Here is a 21,577-nt window from a genome sequence, read left to right as displayed (position 1 = left end):
ACCAGTAAGAAAATTACAAATCTCATATAATAAAAACAGCATGTAACTCGGTTATTGTAAATGATGGCCTGTTTAAAAGACTATAGTCATTGCCTTTGAAACTGTAACAGCAGAAATAATTGCGTTTGTGTCAAAATGCTGATCTTTTTTAACGTTAGTATGTAATTATATCATCAAATGTAGCTTTTAAAGGATTAATATTATAACATAATATGTGCATTGTTCGTGTAGAATCTAGTTGCTTAAAGGGTGTGGGAACTGAACAGACACATGAACGGTGGGTAAAAGATGAACAGACTCTTTCCATGTGATCATTTCTACATAAATAACCAAGTATTTGATGATTATGCTGGCATATGTCCTAGTTTTAACTTATCAAAAGATCATTTTTGAAGAAAATAGCAAAAAACGAAACCTTGTCATCAAATTATAAATGTCAGTACTAATTTACCGTCCAACTGAAGGCAGGAGAAACTGACAACTAAGGGAGGATACCGAAAGCACAATTTTTTTTTGCTTAGTTAAGATTTTCTGAGTCATTAAATTTATTCTTTGTCCTTAAACAATTTCCGGAAGAGCTCAACCCTGTGTGCAGTAGATCAGGTATCAAGTTAAGGTAGAAGGTCAAATTTCAATTATTCTGTTCTGGGGCAACCATTCAGATGTAATAAGACCGGCACATTTTAAATAAGTAATTTCTGAGGCTCCACTTTGGTAGTTAGGACATTGTTCGCTCCAGCTTGGAAGAGTATGGATCAAAGTGAGAGTGCAGAAGAGGACGGCACATTCACGACTATTTCTCTAGCTGATGATTTAGGTAAAGTTGAGTTAATGATTAACTTCAGGGGGAGGGGGAATGTAGAGGATGTTGACATTTCTTTTTGCTGCTTCGACAAATGATTTTGAATTAATGATCAAAATGCCTGGTTGTTTTGTTTTTAATCCCCCTGGATCATTATGTCTGCTCGTTTCGTGCAAGAAATCTTATTTCTAAGAATCAGATGGGACAATATCAAAAATGTGTGCATGTAAGGAACAGTCTCTTTTTTTAACAAACATGTTCTTAACCGGTTTGAGTGACAATACTTTCAGTGCATTTAAGTGAATCACTCTGCCTGATGATCAGACTGTGTTTCTACCTGTCCACAGGTATGTGTGAACTCAGGAGAGCTGCAACTCAGCAATGCTCATGTCAACCTTTTGGTTTGTGTCAGCTGGTTCACCATTTATTCCTGTCTCCATCATATTCATGTGGCTGATTGCGGAGGTTGCCGTTGGGGAAAAAAAAGAAACTTTTTTAGGGGTTCAAAAGGAGTGGATTTGGGGTGTTACACAGCAGTTACAAACAGTATGCGTTTGGGTTTCTCTTTTGCTTTGTGACCGTTTTGAGTTGACTTTGGAAACCATGTTAAAAAGGTAGAATGCAATACATAAAGCAAGAAAAAAATTTGAAAAAATTGACGCACCTGTGAACTTGGCCAAATGTGTTTAATTCAGAAATAAAAATCAAGATCTTGAAGTGCTTTAATTTGAAGACTCAGGATTTTGTTGTAGTTCTGAACATGTCCAGATGTGTTTTAATTGATGATTTTGATGGTTTGTGAGCTTATTTTGAACATAAGTGTTTATCAAGTTAATGAAAAATGAATGTGAGGGGTTTTGGGGGTAAACCTGTGTGGATAAAGGTTTGTAGAGAGCAGGTTATGTTTGATTTTAAGGTGATCATTTGGGGGGGTGTGTGCAGACAGGATGCCCCAGATGGGTTGGTCTGTCTCTTGCCTTCCTGTCTCACTCTCCCTCTGGTGGCCATCTTGCTCCTTGCAGGCTGGACGCCCGCGTCTCTTCCCCTCCCCACCCTCTCTCCCTTTAAATCCTCTTCGATTCAGGACAGCCACCCGGCAATAAATACCAGCTGTCGTGCGTGGGTAAGGTAGGTGTCGGCTCTGGCCGCTTTAAAGGGTTTTTTTTTTCCCCCCCACTTACAGGAAGCTCCCTCCCTTTTGCCGAGGGAGAGGCTGTTTAGGAAATTGCTGGTGGCTGTGCTGTGGAGAAGGTTAGGCCTTTAGTCAGCCTGCAGACCAGGAGGGAAAACTGGATTAAATACAAACCCCTGGGATAATATCACAAGCTCTCCATGGAGAGAGTGCTGGAAACTGACTGAGCATTTAAACAGCCTGCTGTCTGTGTGTTTATTTGTCTAGATTCAATACAAACCATTGCTAGCTTTAAAAAGGAAGTTCTGGCCCTCAGACTGTCTGTTCTACCTTTTTTTTTATTAATGGGGTTGTGTGTTTCATTTAAATGTTATTCCCTCAGACTGTCTATTCCATCCTTTTTTTTTTATTAATGGGTGTGTGTTATGTCTTACTTGCTATTCCCTCGGACTGTCTGTTCTAGCCTTTTTACAGTTTATTAATGGGGTGTGTGTTTTTAAATTTTACTCACTCAAATTGTGTATTCCATCCTTTTTTATTAATGGTGGTGTGTGTGTTTTTTAAATTTAAATTTTATTCCTTCAGATTGTTTTCTACCTTTTTTTATTATAATTGGTGTGTGTGTGTTTTTTAATTGCTATTCCCTTGGACTATTCTACCTTTTTCTTTACAATGTATTTATGGGGCGTGTACTTTTTTAATTTAAGCTTTATTCCTTTCTCAGAGTTACAAAGCCAGAGTGGACAGGGTAAGCCCATAATCTATCTCGCTTACTCCAGAAACCAATTCAAAATCAAACAGAATCCCATTCATGGTCCCCACAAGAGAGACATGACAGATTCAAACTGACAGAATGAGGCAATGTATCTGATCACAGGCGTGATCCTGACCCAAAAGCCAAGAAGTGATAATGGGGGTGTAGTATTGTGAGAGCTGAGATGTCTTGAGCAGTAAAGCCCAAGGCACCATCTTCCTATCTATGCTTCTAACTGATCTCTGGCAAGGTAGTGATTAAATTCATGTAGATTGGGTGGAATTGTCCACTGTGGAGCTTCTGTGGGCACGATAGCTGGCATGATTCCTGCTGGGCAGTGGAGTAGGTGAACACCTGATCTTCTAAGCTAATTGCTTATGCATTTGTGAGGAGCTCGGTGAATTTTATGACTGGGTGGGCGGGAAGTCATCCTGCTGTTACCTCATGGGGTCAAAGGTCCTGACGCCATATTTAAATTACACCTGACAGCCATACAGTCAGTGCTGTTCAGGAGCTTCGGATTACTGATCTGGAGTCCTTATGGATGCAGCTCATAGTGGAGAACATGGCTGATGTGAACAGCCACATCCCAGGACATACAAGGGTGCCTCAGAGTTACCTTTTGTTCATAAAAACACCAATGGCAACGTGTGTGTGTTGGGTTGCTGCTTGCCATTGCATTGACACATGTTCTCCAGTCTCCTGACCTTATGGAGGCTGTGCTACCTCTTGCTGCATAGACTCTTTCTCCTCCTGGCCTTGTGCCAATCAGTGACGAGGTCGTCGTCGTCGTCGTCCTCATCCTCCTCATCTGGATACAAGCCATTGCCAAGACAGAAATTCATGCAGCCTCTGTCATCAACTCCTCAATGGATGTGTAAACAAATTGAAGTGAACATATCCTTTATAAGTTTCCTGCCATGAATCCTATGCATGGCATACTCACCCCGCTCCTTCCAAGTAAAGATTCCCTGGTGGAGAACCGGAGATGTGTGAACATACATGAATGCATATGGAGACATTTCTTTAATGTCGAGATGCCAGCGTTGGACTGGGGTGGGCACAGTAAGTCTCACAACAGCAGGTTAAAGTCCTACAGGTTTATTTGAAGGGGCAGTGCTCTGAAAGCTTGTGCTACCAAATAAATGTGTTGGACTTGAACCTGGTGTTGTGAGACTTCTTACTGTGAATTGCTTTGGCCAGGGTGATGAGAACCAATTGCAAGAAGCCTCATGTGGATATTTTTCTGTTTTTTTTTCTACACTTTCCAATTCCATAGACCATTGACTTGGCAGTATAAAAACCTAACTGCATGATCATTTGCCCCTGAGGATGGAGGTTCAGAGTTATGAATTGGCTACCCTCCCATTGAGCCATTCCATCTCTCTTTTTTGCCTCTGACTGCATCTAACGGCAAAAACAAAATGAATGGCAGCTCCACACTTTTCTGGGGTGTGATGAGACCATGGGTCAGGAAAAAAACTGACTACAATGTGGGCTTTACTACTGAGAGAAGAACACAACTGGGCAACTTTGCCTCGTTAATTACGAGTGTCCCTTCAGTCAGCTACCTTCAATCCACTCAAAGATCTTTCTCTCATCCCCAGGGATCATGCTGACTGACTAACTGTGTGGTCATGGTCAGTTTAGAAAAATAGCTTGCCAACTTCTGCAACCCCTTGCCCCCAACCACTATAGATCCACATAAGATCACTATTCCTCTCTGCTGTGTAACACTTGAACCTTTTTCCCCTGCCCTGCCCACCCCCCCCTCCTCCTTAGTCTGGATCCCACCATAATCTGCATGTCATCCCTCCCCTCAGTACAAACACCCATTACTTTCCCCATGGTCACTATGACCCTGCCCCCTTCCATTATCCAAGCCACTTGATGAGATCTTCACCTACCAGACTTTCATCCTGGACCTACCACTCTCCCTCATCTTGCTCCCCCATCTGACAATCACTGTCCCCTCCTATTACCAGTACTGAGTTCAGCCCACCCCCACCCCCACCCCCACCCCCACCCCCAGGAACTCAACATCAACAATCGTGCCTCCCCTGTCCAGCCTTTGTTCCACCTGATTCTTCCAGGCAGGAGAAGTCGGCTACTGCTTCAAAGTGCATGTGGACAAGGGAGGAGAGGATCAGACTCCACTGAGCCCCCACCGTTTGTTTACCTTGAAAGTGTCTCAGTATCTATAGAGCACCATCCCTTTAAGAGTTGATATGAGGGATGATAGTGAGGCAAGTGAAGCAGGAATGGGGAACCCACTTTTTAAAAATTATCTTGGATGTGGCTGCATGCAGGGTTGCCACCTTTCGAGATTACAAAAAAAAGCAAGAAATTAATTCCTGTGATCCTCTGAAACTTTTATTGCCCAACCAGAAACCTTCAGCATTAACTCTTTCATCCTTCCTGTGCTCTTCCATCAGTGACATATTCCAGACAAATACAGTTTAACAATACTTCAGTGTTCAGATTTCCAATCTGCCCTTTGCAGACTCTCTGTGGTGGCTGGTTCCTGCTGGAGAAAATATAGAAGATTATCTGGGCAAACTCAAAAAAGCTAATTGCTCTCTTGTCCAAACTGCACCCTACCCAACCTCCCTCAAGTGATCAATTATTCCTTCAATGTTTCTGCATATTATCTGTTTTCACTGTTATTCTACATATTCACCACACCATCCCCTGTATAAAGTAATTAAGCCCAAACTTGTAGGTGCAGCTTCCTCCTAAGCTTAAATTCGTGTCCTCCAGTTTTTGAGTTTGTGGCAAGCTGAAATACATCAGAATTCAGTTAATCTATTCCTTAAAGGTATCTCCTGAGCATTCTCTTCAAGAGTAAACAGAAAATGTGCATCCTCTCAGCAAATCAGGTGTTTTAATGCTTCATGCATTTTAGTATTAAATAAAGGTCTTGCAAGTTAAATGTTTGAGATAATAAAACCTATCTGGGCCTTGGGTACAATAAGTATGCAATCCAATGAGCCAGATAGAGGGTGAGCTTTTATACTAAAACAAAACAATGCACTAATGTTTTCTTCAATATTTCTTCATAAATTATTGGTACTGAAAAACTCTTGTACTACAGAATGCTAGATTACATCCCTTCCTTCCTTGAATGTTGTAATCTTCTGCAGACTGTTAAACCCTCTTTGTTTATTGTTTGTGTTCTTTCTGATACATATGCAAATGAGTGAGTTAACTAATCTAATCACCATTCTAAAGGAAAGCAATGGAAAGTTGCATTCGAAATGGAAGTTGACTTCCAGAACTGGCTCGTGAGGTGTGTTACCTCTGCACAAAAACACATCAGCAGGTTTACAGATGCTGGAGTGTGGCGACTAGGGGATTCTCACAGTAACTTTATTGCAGTGTTAATGTAAGCCTACTTGTGACTAATAAATTAACTTTTAGTATCAGCAGACGTTCCATTTTAAACACCTACTCCTGCTGTTCCTGTTTGGTAGCTGAGGTGACCTGTTCTATATTGGGAGCAATGTTCTCCCCCATTTGCAAACTCTGGTGGGGGAAAAATGGTGCTGCTGATCATTCCAGTGCGCGCGTGTGTGTAGTGGTTTCCCTGAGTATTTGATTTATTGTCTTGCATTAAATTACCTACCATTTTTTTTTTAAAAAGTGTTCTCACAACCAGTTTTGGTGGAGCAGATATTGAAGGGAATAAAGGTTTTTTGTTTGGAAGGCTGGTGTACTGTTACATGAGACAAGTATGGGAGGATGAAAGCTGAGCAACAGAATCTGGGAATGGAAGTAGTTCACTGACTTAGACAATGATGTGGATTCAAGATGACACAAAATTAGCATTGGAGTTTGTCCATGCCAAATGGATATTTTCACTTTGGGATTATTGCTGTTGTATTTTTAAATGTGTCCTCCGTAGACAATAGGATGATTTTAACATTCTTTTCTACTCAAACTCAGCAACGTAATTGACAGAATCTACTTCCAGAAGAACCAATGGAATATTTGTGGATCAAAGAACCTCTTTGCAAGTGGTTTGTTTTTAATCCTGTACCTGATGAGAGAGAATCATAACTTTAATCAGTTGACCAATCTACTCCCAACCCCGTGTTAGATCTAGAAGCTGGGCTAGGTACTTGCTTGCAGATCTGCTGCAGACATTAGCAGAACAACATTTGTTTCCATGTGATGGATCTCTAGCTAGATAGTTGTTGGCTAAATGAACTAAAACTTATTCGCTCCCCCACCTCCACCCCATCCCAGCCTCTGCTCGTTAATTCATTTTTTTAACTCTTGTGTCTGAAGTGTTATTAATGATTTTATTCCCCTGGAGTTTGTTGCCACTTTCCTTTTGGAGGCAAGGAACTATGTTGATTAGCACTACTGCAATTTCAATGCCTATTTGGCTTTGAAAAGTGATTTTTTTTTTAAAAGTCCACCACTTCATGTTATTAGAAAACTAGCATTCCCATTTTTATTTGGAGGTGCTGGCTGAGATTGGAGTCTGCCAAGAGGTAAAAGACATTTTGGTAACTTCCCAGCTGGCATTAGTTTGAGTCTAGATAGTGGGTGTTGACAGGCGTTTTGATGTGAAGAGGACACCACAGCTGAATCCTGTTGTCACCTGATACCTCTCAACACATTCCAGCAGGAGTTATTGGATAGTGATCAGGAGTGGGGAACAATTGTTAATGCTTTTCTCTCCCTAAATATGGGTGCTGAATTCAACTGCTGTTCCAAATGATATTTGAAAACAATACTTCCATCACTGCTTTAGTATTAAAGTCCGTTAATTTAGCAGAGACCAGGGATTAAACCAAGGACTTTTGTCCTTTTATAAGGACTACATGGTGGGATATTTGCCACTTGAGCGTTTAGAGAAGCTGATGTAAAATCTTCTGCTACTTGTATCGTTTTTTATATCTTTTAATTTTTTTATTAGTGGATTCTGGATCAACCATTTCTGACTCGAAACCCGACAGTGAACAATTCATGATGAATGCAGATATGGAAGGTATGAGATAAATTGGCTGTTATTGACTTTCAAAGTTCAATCCAGTCCCCTCTTTCCTGTAACATACTTTCTCAAAAAGAAGTGCATTTACTAGTACTCCCTTCACCCAAGCATCTTTTCTTAAATGGATGGAGATTGGAATTATGGAAGTTCATACAAAAGCAGCTGATATCCTTTGCCATTCGTTGACCCAAAAATTACCTTTCAGGGACCAAGACTTTTATCTGAGCCCAGGATGGACTCTGATGCTTTAGGTTGCTGGTGGAATGTAAAGTTCAAACTAGCAACTAGCTAGTCAATTGTTAGGCAGCACAGTAAGTGGCATAGTGACGTCCAGGCAAAAACTGGTGTCTAAAAATTGTCTACCTTCATTTACTAAGGAATTTTGGACTTGACAAGATCTGATAAACAGTGAGGAAATGAATAACCTAGTCATTTTTTTAAAAAGTTGAATGAGGGAGGATTGTTGACAAAATAAATAGGAGCAGGAATAGACCATTAAGCCTGTTGCATCTGCTGTGCTCTTCAGTCAGATCAAGGTAAGATTAGTTTTACTTTCATGTCCTGTCCACATCTGTTGATTCAAAATCTATTGATTTCCATAATGAATATATTCAATAACTCAGCACCCACAGCTCTGAGATAGAGAGTTACAATGATTCACAAACCTCTGAAGACTTTTTTCGTGGCCTCAGGCCTAAATGACCAACTCCTTTGTCTGAGTCTATCCCCCCTAAATCTAGACCCTCCTGCTACAGGGAAACAACCTCTCAACATTAACTCTGCCAAACCCTTAAAAATTTTTGGTTTCAGTAAGATCACTTCTCATTCTTCTAAACGCTAGAGAATAGACACCATCCTCATCAACTTTTCTTGTTGGACAACCCTCTCCTTCCATAAGTCAGCCTAGTGATTTTTTTTTTTGCATCCTTGCTTAAGGCAAATATATCCTTCCACCGGTAAGGTGACCAAAATAGTATTCCAGATGTGGTCTCAGTAAAACTCTATATGATTTCCTTGCTAATGTATATCAACGCTCTCTTGCCAAAAAAGCTAACATTTATTTGCCTACCTAATAGTTTGCAGTAGTTGCATCTTAACTGTCAGTGTTACATGCAAACTAAGAGCAGAAGTAGGCCACTCAGCCCCTCAAGCCTATTCCACCATTCAATAAGATCATGGCTGATCTGATTGTAACCCCAACCCCACACTTCTGCCTACACCTGATGACCCTTCATCCCTTGTTGATCAAGAACCTATTGAATTCTGTCTTTAAAAAAATATTCAAATACTCTTCCTCAAAAAGGCAATGGAAGCAGAGTGTTCCAGAAAGAATTGAGAATTTTTTTATCCCTACCTTAAATGAACAACCTCTAATTCTAGATTCTGAGCAAATATTCTCTCCATGTCCACCTTTCCAATATCCATCAGGATCTTAAAATTTTAATCAAGTTGCCTCTTGCCCGTCTAAACTCTAGTGGATACAAACCTAGCCTCTCAAACCTCTTGTCATAAGATCTTTCTGGTATTAATCTAGTAAACATTCTCTGAACTGCTTTTAACACATTTACATAATTCCTTAAATAAGACCAGTACTCTTGTTGTGATCTCACTAATGCCCTGCACAACTGAAGCATAATCTCCCTACTTTTATAATCAATTCCCCTCACAGTAAACAATATCATTCTATTAGCTTCCTAATTGCTGTAGTTGTAGACTGGACTTTTATGATTAATGTGCTAGGATACAGATCCTTCTACACCTCAGAGCATTACAATCTCTCAACATTAAAGTAAAAGCTTTTTTATTCTTCTGCCAAAATAGATAATTTTGTATTTGCCCACATTATACTCAATTTGCCAGATTTTTGCCCATTGTCTTAAATTATCTGTCTGTTTTTGTCGCCTCTTTACCTCAACTTACTTTCCTACTTATCTTTGTGTCATCACCATATTTAGCAACCATACCTTCATCCAAGTCATTTATATAAATTCTAAAAAGTTGAGGCCCTGGCACTGGTCCCGGTGGCACACCACTTGTCACATCCTGCCAACCAGAAAAATACCTATTTATGCCAACTCCCTGTATCTTCCTGAAACTAAAAGTAAAATTTAACCATGTTATGAGTGCTGCTGCTACTTAGGGGTGCCTTCAGTGAGATTATCAATTAATCCTATCTCATTGCACAATACCAGGTCTCATACAGCCTGCCTTCTGGTTGGCTCCAGAACATGTTCTTAGAACAACAGAACATTACAGCACAGAAACAGGCCTTGTGGCCCTTTTTGGCTGTGCTGAACCATTTTTCTGCCTAGTCCCACTGACCTGCACCTGGACCATATCCCTCCACACCCCTCTCATCCATGTACTTGTCCAAGTTTTTCTTTAAATGTTAAAAGTGAGCCCGCATTCACCACTTCATCTGGCAGCTCATTCCACATTTCCACCACTCTGTGTGTAGAAGCTACCTCTAATATTCCCTTTAAATTTTTCCCCCATCACCCTTAACCCACGTCCTCTACTTTTTTTTTCCCCCTAGCCTCAGTGGAAAAAGCCTGCTTGCATTCACTCTATCTATCAAATCTCCCCTTGTTCTTCTACACGCCAGGAAATAAACTCCTAACCTATTCAACCTTTCTCTATAACTCAGTTTCTCAAGTCCCGGCAACAGAAACTATCCCAGAAACATTCTATTAATTCCTCATTTACATCGTCTTTGCCCACCTGACATTCAGTCTTTATGTAGATTAAAATCCCATCTGATTATCACAAGTTCCCATTGTCTCTGTGCTAAGCTTTAATTAAAAGGAGGCCTGTACACCACTGCCACAAATGACTTCTTAACTTTATCAATTCTCATCTTGACACAAACTACTTCTACATTGTGATTTCCTGAATGTGAGTCATTCCTATCCAATGTGCCTATACCATCATTAGTTAACAGAGCCATCCCTCCAATTTTTCCTAACTTCCTGTCCTTCCCCAATGCTGCACACTCTCAATATTCAGATCTTAATCTTTGTCATTCTAGAGCCTTTTCTCCATAGTGTTTTACTATCAGTTTATCTGTTTTATTTCTAATGCAATGAGTATTTGGATGCAGATCTTTTAGTTTTGTCCTTTTTATTATTTTTATAATATCCAGCTTTCTTTGCTGATTTTATTCTTCGATTTGTACTTGGATAGGGCTGTCCAAATGTGGGTCCATCTCAGGCATTGGCTTGCAAAGTCCTTACAGGGCTTTGAACTGGCCTACAACATTTTCCACAGATTATTACCTTTGAGACTCTACTTTTTCAATTTGGTGCCTAGCTCTTCAAAGTGACTATGCAAAACCTTTTTCCTCATTCTGCCTATGTCATTGGTACCCACATGGAGCAAAGGCACTGGATCCTTCCCCTCCCACTGCAGATTCTTCTGCAGCCCTGAGTGGATGTTTGTCTGGTGTCAGGATTCAAGACAACAGAGCCATGCTACAGAGGACAGTGTCAACTACTGCACTACATTCTTGTGTCCTCCTCCCACTTAAATGGCTCCTGTAGCTAAGTGCTGTGGTCAGTCAGCTTATCCACTCTGCAGCCCTCACGCTCATCCAAACAAGCTGGAAAAATGTTCAAACGTGTTGGACAATTGCAGAAGTTGACACTCCTGCCCTTTGGTTCCCTTACCTGCCTCAGTTACAGTTACTGACCCTGACCACTTTCCAACCAGGAGATTCTTTCCTAAGGGGCGTAATCACCTCCTCAATTAATTACTTAATTATTTTATTCAATGTATTTTCTTTTAGATATTTATTAATATTATCATAGATTCCAGTACTATGTTAAACCTTAGGAAAATAGATCTTGAACAGTTATTCATGAACAGCTCACTTCCTCCTCTGTACTAGAGCAGAAACCAATTCCTACAAGGTGAAAAAGCAAAAAGAGAGTACTTCCCTCCTCTCCTCCCCAAACTTCCACACTCCGTTTGAGGTCGCACTTTGTCAGTTTTGTGTTGAAGAATACCCTAATGTTCTATGTGTGGCACAGTGGTTAGCACTGCTGCCTCAGTGCCAGTGGCCTGGATTTAATTCCAGTCTCAGGTGACTGTGTGGAGTTTGCATGTTCTCCTTGGTGCCTGCGTGGTGTGGGTTTCCTCCGGGTGCTCCGGTTTCCTTCTCCTGCCCAAAGATGTGCAGGTTAGGTTGATTGGCCATGGTAAATTGCCTCTCAGTATCAGGGGATTAACAGGGTGAATAGGTGGGGTTATGGAGATGGGGCCCATTTGTTGGTGCAGGCTTTCTGGACCGAATGGCCTCCTTCTACACTCTGGGGATTCTATTTTTTTTAAAACATCTGCATTTCTATTATTAATTAATTTTATTAATTCTTCTTACCAAAGTATTTCCCCATATTTTGCTTCATCTGCCATCTTCTTGCCTAGACACTTAACCAGCCTATACCTCTGCGGTCTGTTTCTCTTCTCCTCACAGCTGACTTTACTTTCCCACCTAGCTTTGTATCATCAGCAAACATGGGCATGTTGCTTGGTCATCTAGTCAGGGAATTAGTTGACTTTTGGTTCTGTTAGTTTCTCTTGTATGTTTCCTTATCAATTAATCACTCATTTAAAATCTTGGTTCTTCATTATAAATTCTTTTTCATTCCTTAAATTTATATATTTAGAATTTTTTTAGTAATGTTGTAAGCTGCCTCTTTTTTTAATCTGATACCATCCTTAACTTCTCTAAGATACATGATTGAACTGTTTATCCAGTGGTGGTTTTTGGAATATATATTTTTTGGTATTTTTTCTTGAAATGTCTGCTGTACCTTTATCTACCATCATCTTTTAAAATCTAAATTCCCAATCTAACAGAGCCGACTGCCTCTGACTTGTTTGTAATTAACTTTGTTTAGATTTAATACCCTAGTTTTGGAATTAATCACCATTCGACTTAATATGACATTCTTAATATTATGATACTTCTCAAGAGGACATCTTATTATAAAATTACTAATGAACCTGCCTCATTATGCAATTCTAGAGCTTAAATAACCTGTTCTCTACCATGACAAATTGTTTTAGAAATCTGTCTCAAATATATATCAGGACCTTGACTTCCAAGCTGCTTTTGCTTATTTGGTTTACCCTGGGTTTTTGAGGATTAACATCTCCCATTATTCTTGCTCCAGCTCCTCCTAATTTCCAAACTTATACTTTTTTTGAATAGTGCTGAGAGATCTTTATTTATCCAATTAGAGGAGACAAATTGAACCTTGTAAGTTGTCTGCAATCAGCAGTTCAAAGGCAAAAATGTCAAGATATGACTGAGATATCCGTGTAGAGCTATCTCCTTCATTTACATTTAGAAAAGTCAATTTATTCATCAGATTATCTGTGCGATAAGAGTACTTTTTGACACAATCTGATAAATTCAACCTGGTAATAGTTGTGGGTAGTGACATCAGAGTTTTCCCTAAATGACTGTGTGCATTACCTTTGACTCTGGGTTCCTGCAAAATTATAATGTTTATTGGTGACCTGAAGGTAAGTCTGTCAGTTTGAGTTCCACCACAGGCGAGCAATTTAAGAATAGCTAGCCTGTGGAGCATAAGATCAGGAGTAGGCCATTCAGCTCTTCCAGCCTGGTCCACCATTAAGTTAGTTCATGGCTGGCTGATGTGTATCGTAGCTCCCATCTACTCAGCTTGGTTCTGTAAACGCCCAAGTTATTCTACTTTAACTTCATGGATGTAATCAGGCCAGTATATGAATTTAGCAGCAGAATTTTCATTTTAGTGTTTTTTTTTGCTTTGGGTCTATGTAATGCATGACCCGCTTGTTGCCATTTTGGAGTGGTTTACTTGATCATTTTAAGTTGCACTTTTCAAGAACACAACTAAAGTGTTAAGCGAGGAGTTACTGTACTGTTGCCTAACACAAATCTAACAATTTTTTTGAAACTTTCCATCAACTTAGTTGCAACAGTTTTTGAAGGAGATTTTTTCTGATTTTCACTACCTTTTTATCTGAAAAGGTGCATCCTGGCTCTAATCCTAAAGTTGTTCCCACCACCCACTCCTGTTCTGTACTCTTCCACTACAGATAATAGGATCAATAAAGCAGAACTGTCAAATCCTTTAATAAATGTTAAATACTTTACCCTTTAAATTCTTTTTATTCTTTCATGGTATGTGGGTGTCACTGGCTAGACCATCATTTTTAATGCTCATCCTTAATTGCCCTCGAAGCTGATCGTGAGCCACCTTCTTGAATCGCTGCAGTCCATGTGGTGCATCTTTTCAACCCCCTGCCCCTAATACTGAATATTTATACTATATATTCTTCCTGAGATGCATTTCACAACATGCTAAATGGGGTCTAATCAGAACCTTGTAGAACTCCAAATAACTTCTGGGCCAACATTCCATTAGCTTTTCAAATTTATTTCGTACCTATCCTCCAGCTTTGTTATTTCTGTACTTAATACCTAAGGCAGTAATTTTCTGGCAGGGTTAATGGGGTACAAATGACAGCAAAGGTATCACTTCAATAGAAGCAATTCTGCAGTAGAAATGGAGTATATGCTTTATGATCAATTGAGAGTAGTAAAATCCAATGTGGGTATTTGGCATTTTGTTTGATATCTTGTTGTTCTTTTCATGTATCCACATAGTGTGGACAGAAATTGAAGATATGAGGATCCAATAGTGTTTTAAGTACATTATACTAATTAACCTAATTCAACAACTCGGAAGTATTGACAGAAGAATATCTGAATTCAAATCAAAGACGTGTAGTGGACTTTTTGGAAGAGGTTTTCCTGAAATTGAATGGGATGTAAAAAGACACTTAAATGAAAAATGCCCAGTCTTGTGCTACATCCAGCTGAGCAGGTCAACAGGCAGTCTGCTGTGAGGCTTCTTGTTATAACTGTTCTAGAATTGATTGTAAGATGTGTGTGGAAACAGCCCAGAGTAATATGCTGTACATTTATCTTTCTGTGGGAAAGTTGTAATTTCTCCTGCTGCACCTCAAATAGCACCAATGAGAATGGAAGCTAATTGTTGACATGGATGTAGGAATTAGGAGCAGAAGTAGGAAATTCAGCTCTTTGAGCCCACTCCGCCATTCAATCAGCCATGATCTGATCTCTCCTTGGTCTCAAGTCCACCTCCCCACCTGTTTCCCATATCCATTTAATCTGTTTTTTTATCTATCTCCTTACTAAAACCATTTAATGATTCAGACTCCACTGCACTATGGGGCAGTGACTTCCACATATTCACCACCCTCTATGAAAAGTAGTTCCTGTATATATGTGCTGGACCCTAAATTTGAATGTTTCACTTGCAGCTTTATAAATTGCTTCACCAGAAAGTTGAATTTTTGGAAATGGCACAGTTATGTGGATGTGCAATAGGCACTGAGCCCTGATTTAAAATAAACAAAGTCAAAGTTTGTCAAAGTCAAAGATGCAATTGAACTTGATAACAGTAATGTTCTGGAAATCTTTTAAAAAGCTTGCCTAATTAAAATACTGATTATATTATCAAGCAAATGTAATAAATATCCCTCTACTGATTGATTGTGTTGGATTTGAATGGTTGTCTAAACTTGAGGAATCATCTGAGCTGCGAGTGTTGTAGCCTTCAACATGTACACAAATTTTATATCGTTCTTTTAATATGAAAGTGTCATGATGTGAACATTAGAGTTTGGTTAAGGTCTTTGTGTAGGTGCCATGGTTGCATTGTAATCTTTTGGGGTTAATTGATTCTTGGTGATCTCGGATGTTCATTTTGACTTTAAATAAATGTGGTGATAAAGTGTTGTAACTTGAGATTGCAATTTTCTTTGAAGGTCAGTGCTTCAGCCCTCCTATTAATAGGATAAACTAATGTTGGCGCTTTCCTCAGTGAATTTGGGATTGCAGTTATGCGTTTGAGAAGGTACACAGAGATAATTCTGAACAGAATGTGGGTGCTCTTAATTGTAGGGGAAATCTGCAACATGTCACACTATCTGGTATTAGGAATGGATGCAGCATAGATTTGCCAGAATGATACTGGGGTTAAAAAAGATTAAGCTATAAGACTTTAGATTTCACTTTGCAAGCATCGTAACTGGCTGTGGAAAGTACCTCATAATAAAGGGAGAGGAAAATAATGAGCAAGGCAACATTTATTTTCAATGTGTTGGAATGTTTTTTTGTTTGAGCGCTGTTCTTCACATTCTAAATCATGATTTTTGGCTTGTAAAAGTTATGTAATCTTTCCATCAATTCTAGTAATTGATCCCGAGAACCAGGTAGAATTAGAAGAGAAGACACGACTGATTAATCAAGTATTGGAACTTCAACACACTTTAGAAGGTAAATGAATCTATTGTAAGTATTGAAGTGCATGCCTTTTATCCTTGTGGATGGACCCACCATTATGCTTAAACTGGGTGATAGTCTTGAGCATAAGATTGTATACTCACCTTGAGGAAATTCTGGCCTATCTGAAGTAAGCGACTTTGGAAGTTTCTGTTAGAAAAATAATCCTTTAGCGTTGCATCTCTTGCTTTCCTTGCTCCCTAGCTAAAGTATAAAAACACTGGCTTCATTTATAACTGGCAAAGTTATTCTGTGTCAGCTTAAAAATATTGATTGGTATGATTGGACTGAGATTCCATAATTTACTGTATTTTACATCCTAGTGATCAATGTGTTTGTTTTTGCTTACTCAGAGCTGTCTGCACGTGTGGATGCCGTCAAAGAAGAGAATCTGAAACTAAAATCTGAAAATCAAGTTCTTGGGCAATACATAGAAAATCTCATGTCGGCTTCTAGTGTTTTCCAGACAACAGACACAAAAAGCAAACGAAAGTAAGGGTCAAATTGCTTTGGTCATCCTATTTGGGCCTGTGTACATATTCTCTTTCTAGAATGTCAAATGTTTTGTTTCTTAAGATGTCTGACTAATTAAACTTGACTGGTCTGGAATAATGGATTTTTAAAAAGCTGTTGCTTTTTATCCCTTTTTACCTCCGTGGCCTCAAGTCATCTAAGGAGGCATTTTTAGGAAATTTTGAATATGGCTTGTTGCCCCTTTATTAACAGATTTATACTTGGTAATATGTTGTAGCATATTTCTCAGACCCAGTAATATCAAAATGGTTCCATGATTATTAAAGCACACTATGTTTTTGTTAGGAAAATGTAATATATAAAGGAATGCTACAGCTTTAATACTGAGTTTGGGCGTCAGTGTAATTTTCCTTGTTGCTGTTGCCTTTAGTTTGGCTTGACCTAGGTACAATGCAGAAATTAGATTAAGAAAAAAAATAGTGCAATATAATGTCAACACTAGAAAAGTGAGTTGTCTTAACTTTGTACATGCTGACCAGTCAATGCCACCCTGTGGCCTTTGTGTATAGAGATATGCTAATAATACTACATTTTTGCTATATGTATTTGCCTTAATAAAACATTTTAAACTACAATGTTATGTCTAATTGAGTTGAAACTTATAATGTGACTTTACCAAAAGATGGTTTTTAGCCATTTTGTTTCTCCCCACATTCTCCAGTCATCCCCACCCCCTTAGGAAAACACTGAACAATTAAATGCCTCAATTGTTTTTGGCTGCATATGAAATGGACAGGTTATTAGTTTGTACATCTCTTGTAGAATTCCAGCTCCACCCTAGTGAGTCAGAAGTTGCTCCTTTATGAAGATGGTATAATTTATTATAGAATGTAGGGTGACTAAGAACATGTGTCTCACCTGGAGGCATTTGGAAAGACATGTATAAAAGCACCCTGACTGGTTTCTGGAAAATTAAATAAAGGAAATTTGCACATTGGCATACCAGGAACACATGGGGAAACTACTAATTCCAGCCATTTTTATTTTAATTGCAATAGATTATTTTTTAATAAGGATAAATATATTGCCTCACACATTGCACTTGCATAAACAAACCTACTCTACAATGGCTTAATGCGAGGGTATAACTTTCCACAACGATGGTCATCAAAATTTAGTTCCACTTTTTGAAATTTGTCTACAAATAAAATTTATTCAACAACTTTTTTGGTCCATGGACTTTGCTGGCTAGGCCAGCATTAGTCACCCATCTCTAATTGTTCTGGGAAGGTGAACTGCCTTGTTGAACCACTATAGTCCATGTGATGTAGGCATACCCAGAGTTCTGATAGGGAGAGAGTTTAGGCTTTTAACCCAGCGACAATGAAGGAATGGTGACTATAGTTTCAAGTCAGGATGGCTAGTGACATTGAGGGGAACTTGCAAGTAATGGTGTTCCCATGCATCTGCTGCCCATGTCCTTGGTGGTAGTGGTCATGGGTTTGGAAGGTGCTGTCGAAGGAGCCTTGGTGAGTTCTTGAAGTGTGTCTTATAGATGGTACACACTGCTGCTACTGTGTGTCAGTGGCAGAGGAAGTGATTTTTGGGAAAGGGGTGCCAATCAAGCAGCCTGCTTTGTCCTAAATGCTGTCAACCTACTTGTGTTGCTGGAGCTGCACTCATCCAGGCAAAGGGAGGGCAGCTGAAAATGGTTGGGCCTGGAGCACTTCCCTGAGGAACTCCTGCAGTGATGTCCTGGAGCTGAGATGACTGATATCACCCAATTAGATATGACTCCAACCAGTGGAGAGTTTTCCCCTCATTCCCATGAGTTCCTTGATGCCACACTCGGCCAAATGATGCCTTGATATCAAGGGCAGTCACTCTCATCTTGCCTATCTAACATATGTAACTAACCGTTTGAATATGCTAAAAAAAAAAATTCCTCAATTGAAAGCAAATCCCAGCTTCAACATTTTTATACAATAGAACTGAAATTCCAGTTGCTTTGACTGCCTTTAAAGTGTTTCTCCAGGAAGTATTTGTTCAAAGTAAATTTCTTCCATTTACCAGGTAAATGGACATAAGAAAACCAGAAGTCCTGACATGCACTATGACTTCCAAAAACAGTAACTTACGTACAGCTCTACTCTAGCAGCTGTAACCTGCTAACTATAGTATCTATGACTAACAGCAATGCATGAAAAGGAAGAGGGGCCACTGCAGGATAAAATCACAGGCAGCAATAGCAAACCTGCTAACTATAGTATCTATGACTAACAGCAATGCATGAAAAGGAAGAGGGGCCACTGCAGGATAAAATCACAGGCAGCAATAGCAAAAGTATTGCATATTTTGCTTCAGGATTTACCAGGAGAGATGGATCAAGTGAACATGACATGGATCAATACATTTGAAATGATATGACTGTGCTTCACATAATATTTCTCCTATTTTATGTATTAATTAATCAAATCCTGGCTAAAACTCCTGATCTAGACAGATTGCATTCACCCATCCAGGGAATAGATAGCGCTATTGCACACTTAATAATTAATTAGAAAATGATATAGTGCCAGAGGACTCGCAGATAGATTGCATTATCCCTATGTTTTAAGAAGGGTGGTCGGGTATTATAAGGAAGTATTTACCAGACAGCTCGAACATCAGTGATCGGGAAGATAAAGGAAAATGAAGATTACTGTATTTTTTGGTTTCTAGATTATTTTAAGTTATGGTCAGCATGGATTTCAGACTAACCTCTTGCTTGACTAACCTCATTGAATTCTTTGAGGTAGCAGAGAAGATGAGGATAATATGGCAGATATATATATCTCTAGATATTCAAACAGAATAAGCCCTGAGCCTGCAGAGTCAGAAGTAGCAGCAGTAACTGATTTCAAAACAGATTAGGAATAAAGGGTAACTGTTCAGAGTGGCAGAAGTTGGCTAGTGGGGTGCATTAGTAATCAGTGCTGCGACCAATGTTCTTCACTATATCAAAACACAATTTGCAGATGACACCAATTTTGAGTGGTAGTCAAGATTGAGAATTGCACGAATTACAAGACACTAATAAACTTGTAGATTGGATATATAATTGACAATTATATTTCAACATTAAGAGTGAGATATTACATTTTGTTCAGAAAGATTACATCATATTACTAGGGGAGGGCGGGGGTGTGGAATCTAAAGAACAAAGTAATTGGGAGTGCATTAAAAGTGGTGATACAAGTTAAGACCATTAAATAAAACAAACCAAGCACAATTTATTTGTAGAAAAATAGAAATTATATCTTAGTTTGAGCATATTTGGAGTACTATATATTTATGGTCACCACATTACTAGGACAAAATAAAGGCACTGAAGAAATGGAGGTGGGGGGAAATTAGAGGGATGATGAAGAACTGTGAAATTATGCACATCAAGAAGTCATGGACAAGTTGGGCCTTTTTTGTCTGCAAAGGGAAGGCTGAGAAGTGTCACGAAGGCCGGAACTCTCTGGCAGTTTATGCCCTGCCGCCAGTGCCAGACAGAACGGCGCTCACTGCACCGGGACTGGAGAATCCCAGCTGCCGGCCAGGTCGGAGAATCTGGCCCTGGGTCTTTCAAATGAGGAAAGGCTTTGATAGTCTTCTTTGCAAGGAGTAACAAAAGTAGAAGTCTTCAATATAAAATAGATACCAAAAAATCTAAGGGAATTTAGAAAAAACTTTAGTGAGATTGGTGAGTGCATGGAACTCTCTAGAACAACTTGAGGCAAATATTATAGGTGCATTTAAGGAGAAGCTAGATGAGCATATCAAGAAACAGGGAATAGAATATTTTGTTGCTGAAGTGAGATGAGGAATGATGGGAGAAGGCTTGAAAGGAATGTAACACCAACTTCAACTTAGCTGAATGGTCTGTCCTTTAAACCTTCTCATATGGGCCTCCAATGGAAAAATATTCATTGCAGGCAGTTAAAACAGCTTGGAGACAATTCTCCCCCAAAAATTCTAAGTGCAGAATGCGCGTGAAAACTGGAGTAACTCCTGTCTATGTTTTTGTAGCGGGATTTTCAAAATGAATCTCTGACACTCTGAGCACTGCAGAGTGTCCTAGCAGGATTCCCTCTGAAAATCTAGGGGCGAGGCCTATTCCCCCTGGAGAGGTTGGCAGCATAGCGCTGAGCAGATCCCTGCGTACGCGCCAATCTATCAGTTGAGATTGGCACATGCGCAGTAGCTCTGCACCGCTGGACTCCTAATCGCTGGCCAGCCTCCAGACCTTGCTACCCCTCTGCGCCCCCGCCCCCCCAACACCCTCCAATCGCTCACTTCCGGGACCTTTCCAGGCCAGCCCCGATCTCCTAGACACCTCCCCACTCAGATGGCCTGTCCTGATCATCCCCTACACTCCCTCTCCCAGTGATCCTCTGGCAGAGTGGCAGTGGGACCCCCAATCCTATCCCCACTGATTGCCCCTTATAGGCCCTGTCCCGTCTGGTTCCACCCCCTCGACACTGCCTGATGCCTGGTGGGCAGTACCAAGGTGCCCCTTGGGCATTGCCAGTTTGCTGCTTGGGCAGTGCCAGTGGGCCAGGCTGGGGGGGTGGGGGGCAGGCACCCCCTTTATGCCTGACCTCCTGGGGGAGTCCATGGCCCCTATTCCTTTCAGCGGATTGGACTGCCTGCTCCCTGTACGTGGACAGCAGTTGTAAACCCTGCTGGAGTGAACTATTCCTGGCGGGGTGGGAGATGCTAGCAAGCCCGGAGACTGCAGTCTTGGGCCCGCTAATGGGTTGAAAATACACATTTAAATATTGTAAACAGCTCCGCTCCGATTTCAAGTGCGGAGATGATGATTCCAAAAATCTTGGACTTGGAGATGTGTGGAGTTTGTGGTACCCAGCAGGGAGCACACTAAACTGCCCTCCGCTGATACCGCCCAGCCGGCTGTGCTGCTAGAGTGGTGCAGTGGGTTGGGAGAATCATTCCCCCATGTTGTATGGGTAAGTTTTACGGTTCTCTTGTACATTTCAGATCATCGTTTCCAACGTTACATG

At 40.1% G+C, this 21,577-nt stretch overlaps 1 protein-coding gene across 2 annotated transcripts; it reads left to right on the top strand.

Annotated features, from left to right (window-relative positions):
- The first annotated feature begins 1,810 nt into the window (after nucleotides 1–1,810).
- LOC145346657 (short coiled-coil protein) lies at nucleotides 1,811–17,161 on the top strand. Of its 2 annotated transcripts, XM_080194216.1 has the most exons (5): nucleotides 1,811–1,930; nucleotides 2,659–2,682; nucleotides 7,616–7,687; nucleotides 15,963–16,046; nucleotides 16,406–17,161. In XM_080194216.1, the coding sequence occupies exons 3-5, from the start codon at nucleotides 7,666–7,668 to the stop codon at nucleotides 16,546–16,548; spliced, it is 249 nt and encodes an 82-aa protein (XP_080050342.1). In that variant the 5' UTR covers nucleotides 1,811–1,930; nucleotides 2,659–2,682; nucleotides 7,616–7,665; the 3' UTR covers nucleotides 16,549–17,161. The 2 variants fall into 2 exon arrangements, with proteins under 2 accessions (XP_080050342.1, XP_080050332.1); XM_080194206.1 differs by lacking the exon at nucleotides 2,659–2,682.
- The last annotated feature ends 4,416 nt before the right edge of the window (nucleotides 17,162–21,577 follow it).

The sequence above is a fragment of the Carcharhinus amblyrhynchos genome, chromosome 1, assembly GCF_965287045.1.
Source record: "Carcharhinus amblyrhynchos chromosome 1, sCarAmb.v2.hapA, whole genome shotgun sequence".
Classification (NCBI taxonomy): Eukaryota; Metazoa; Chordata; class Chondrichthyes; order Carcharhiniformes; family Carcharhinidae; genus Carcharhinus; species Carcharhinus amblyrhynchos.
The sequence above is the reverse complement of the archived record's forward strand: the minus strand, read 5'-3'. Positions and strand labels throughout refer to the sequence as shown.

What these genes read in the sequence shown, in the direction of transcription:
- LOC145346657 (XM_080194206.1), top strand. Translation starts at nt 7,666, where the DNA reads ATGATGAATGCAGATATGGAAG. An exon ending in GATGAATGCAGATATGGAAG is followed by an intron (nt 7,688 to 15,962) that starts GTATGAGATAAA and finishes CATCAATTCTAG; the next exon opens with TAATTGATCCCGAGAACCAG. An exon ending in ACTTCAACACACTTTAGAAG is followed by an intron (nt 16,047 to 16,405) that starts GTAAATGAATCT and finishes TTGCTTACTCAG; the next exon opens with AGCTGTCTGCACGTGTGGAT.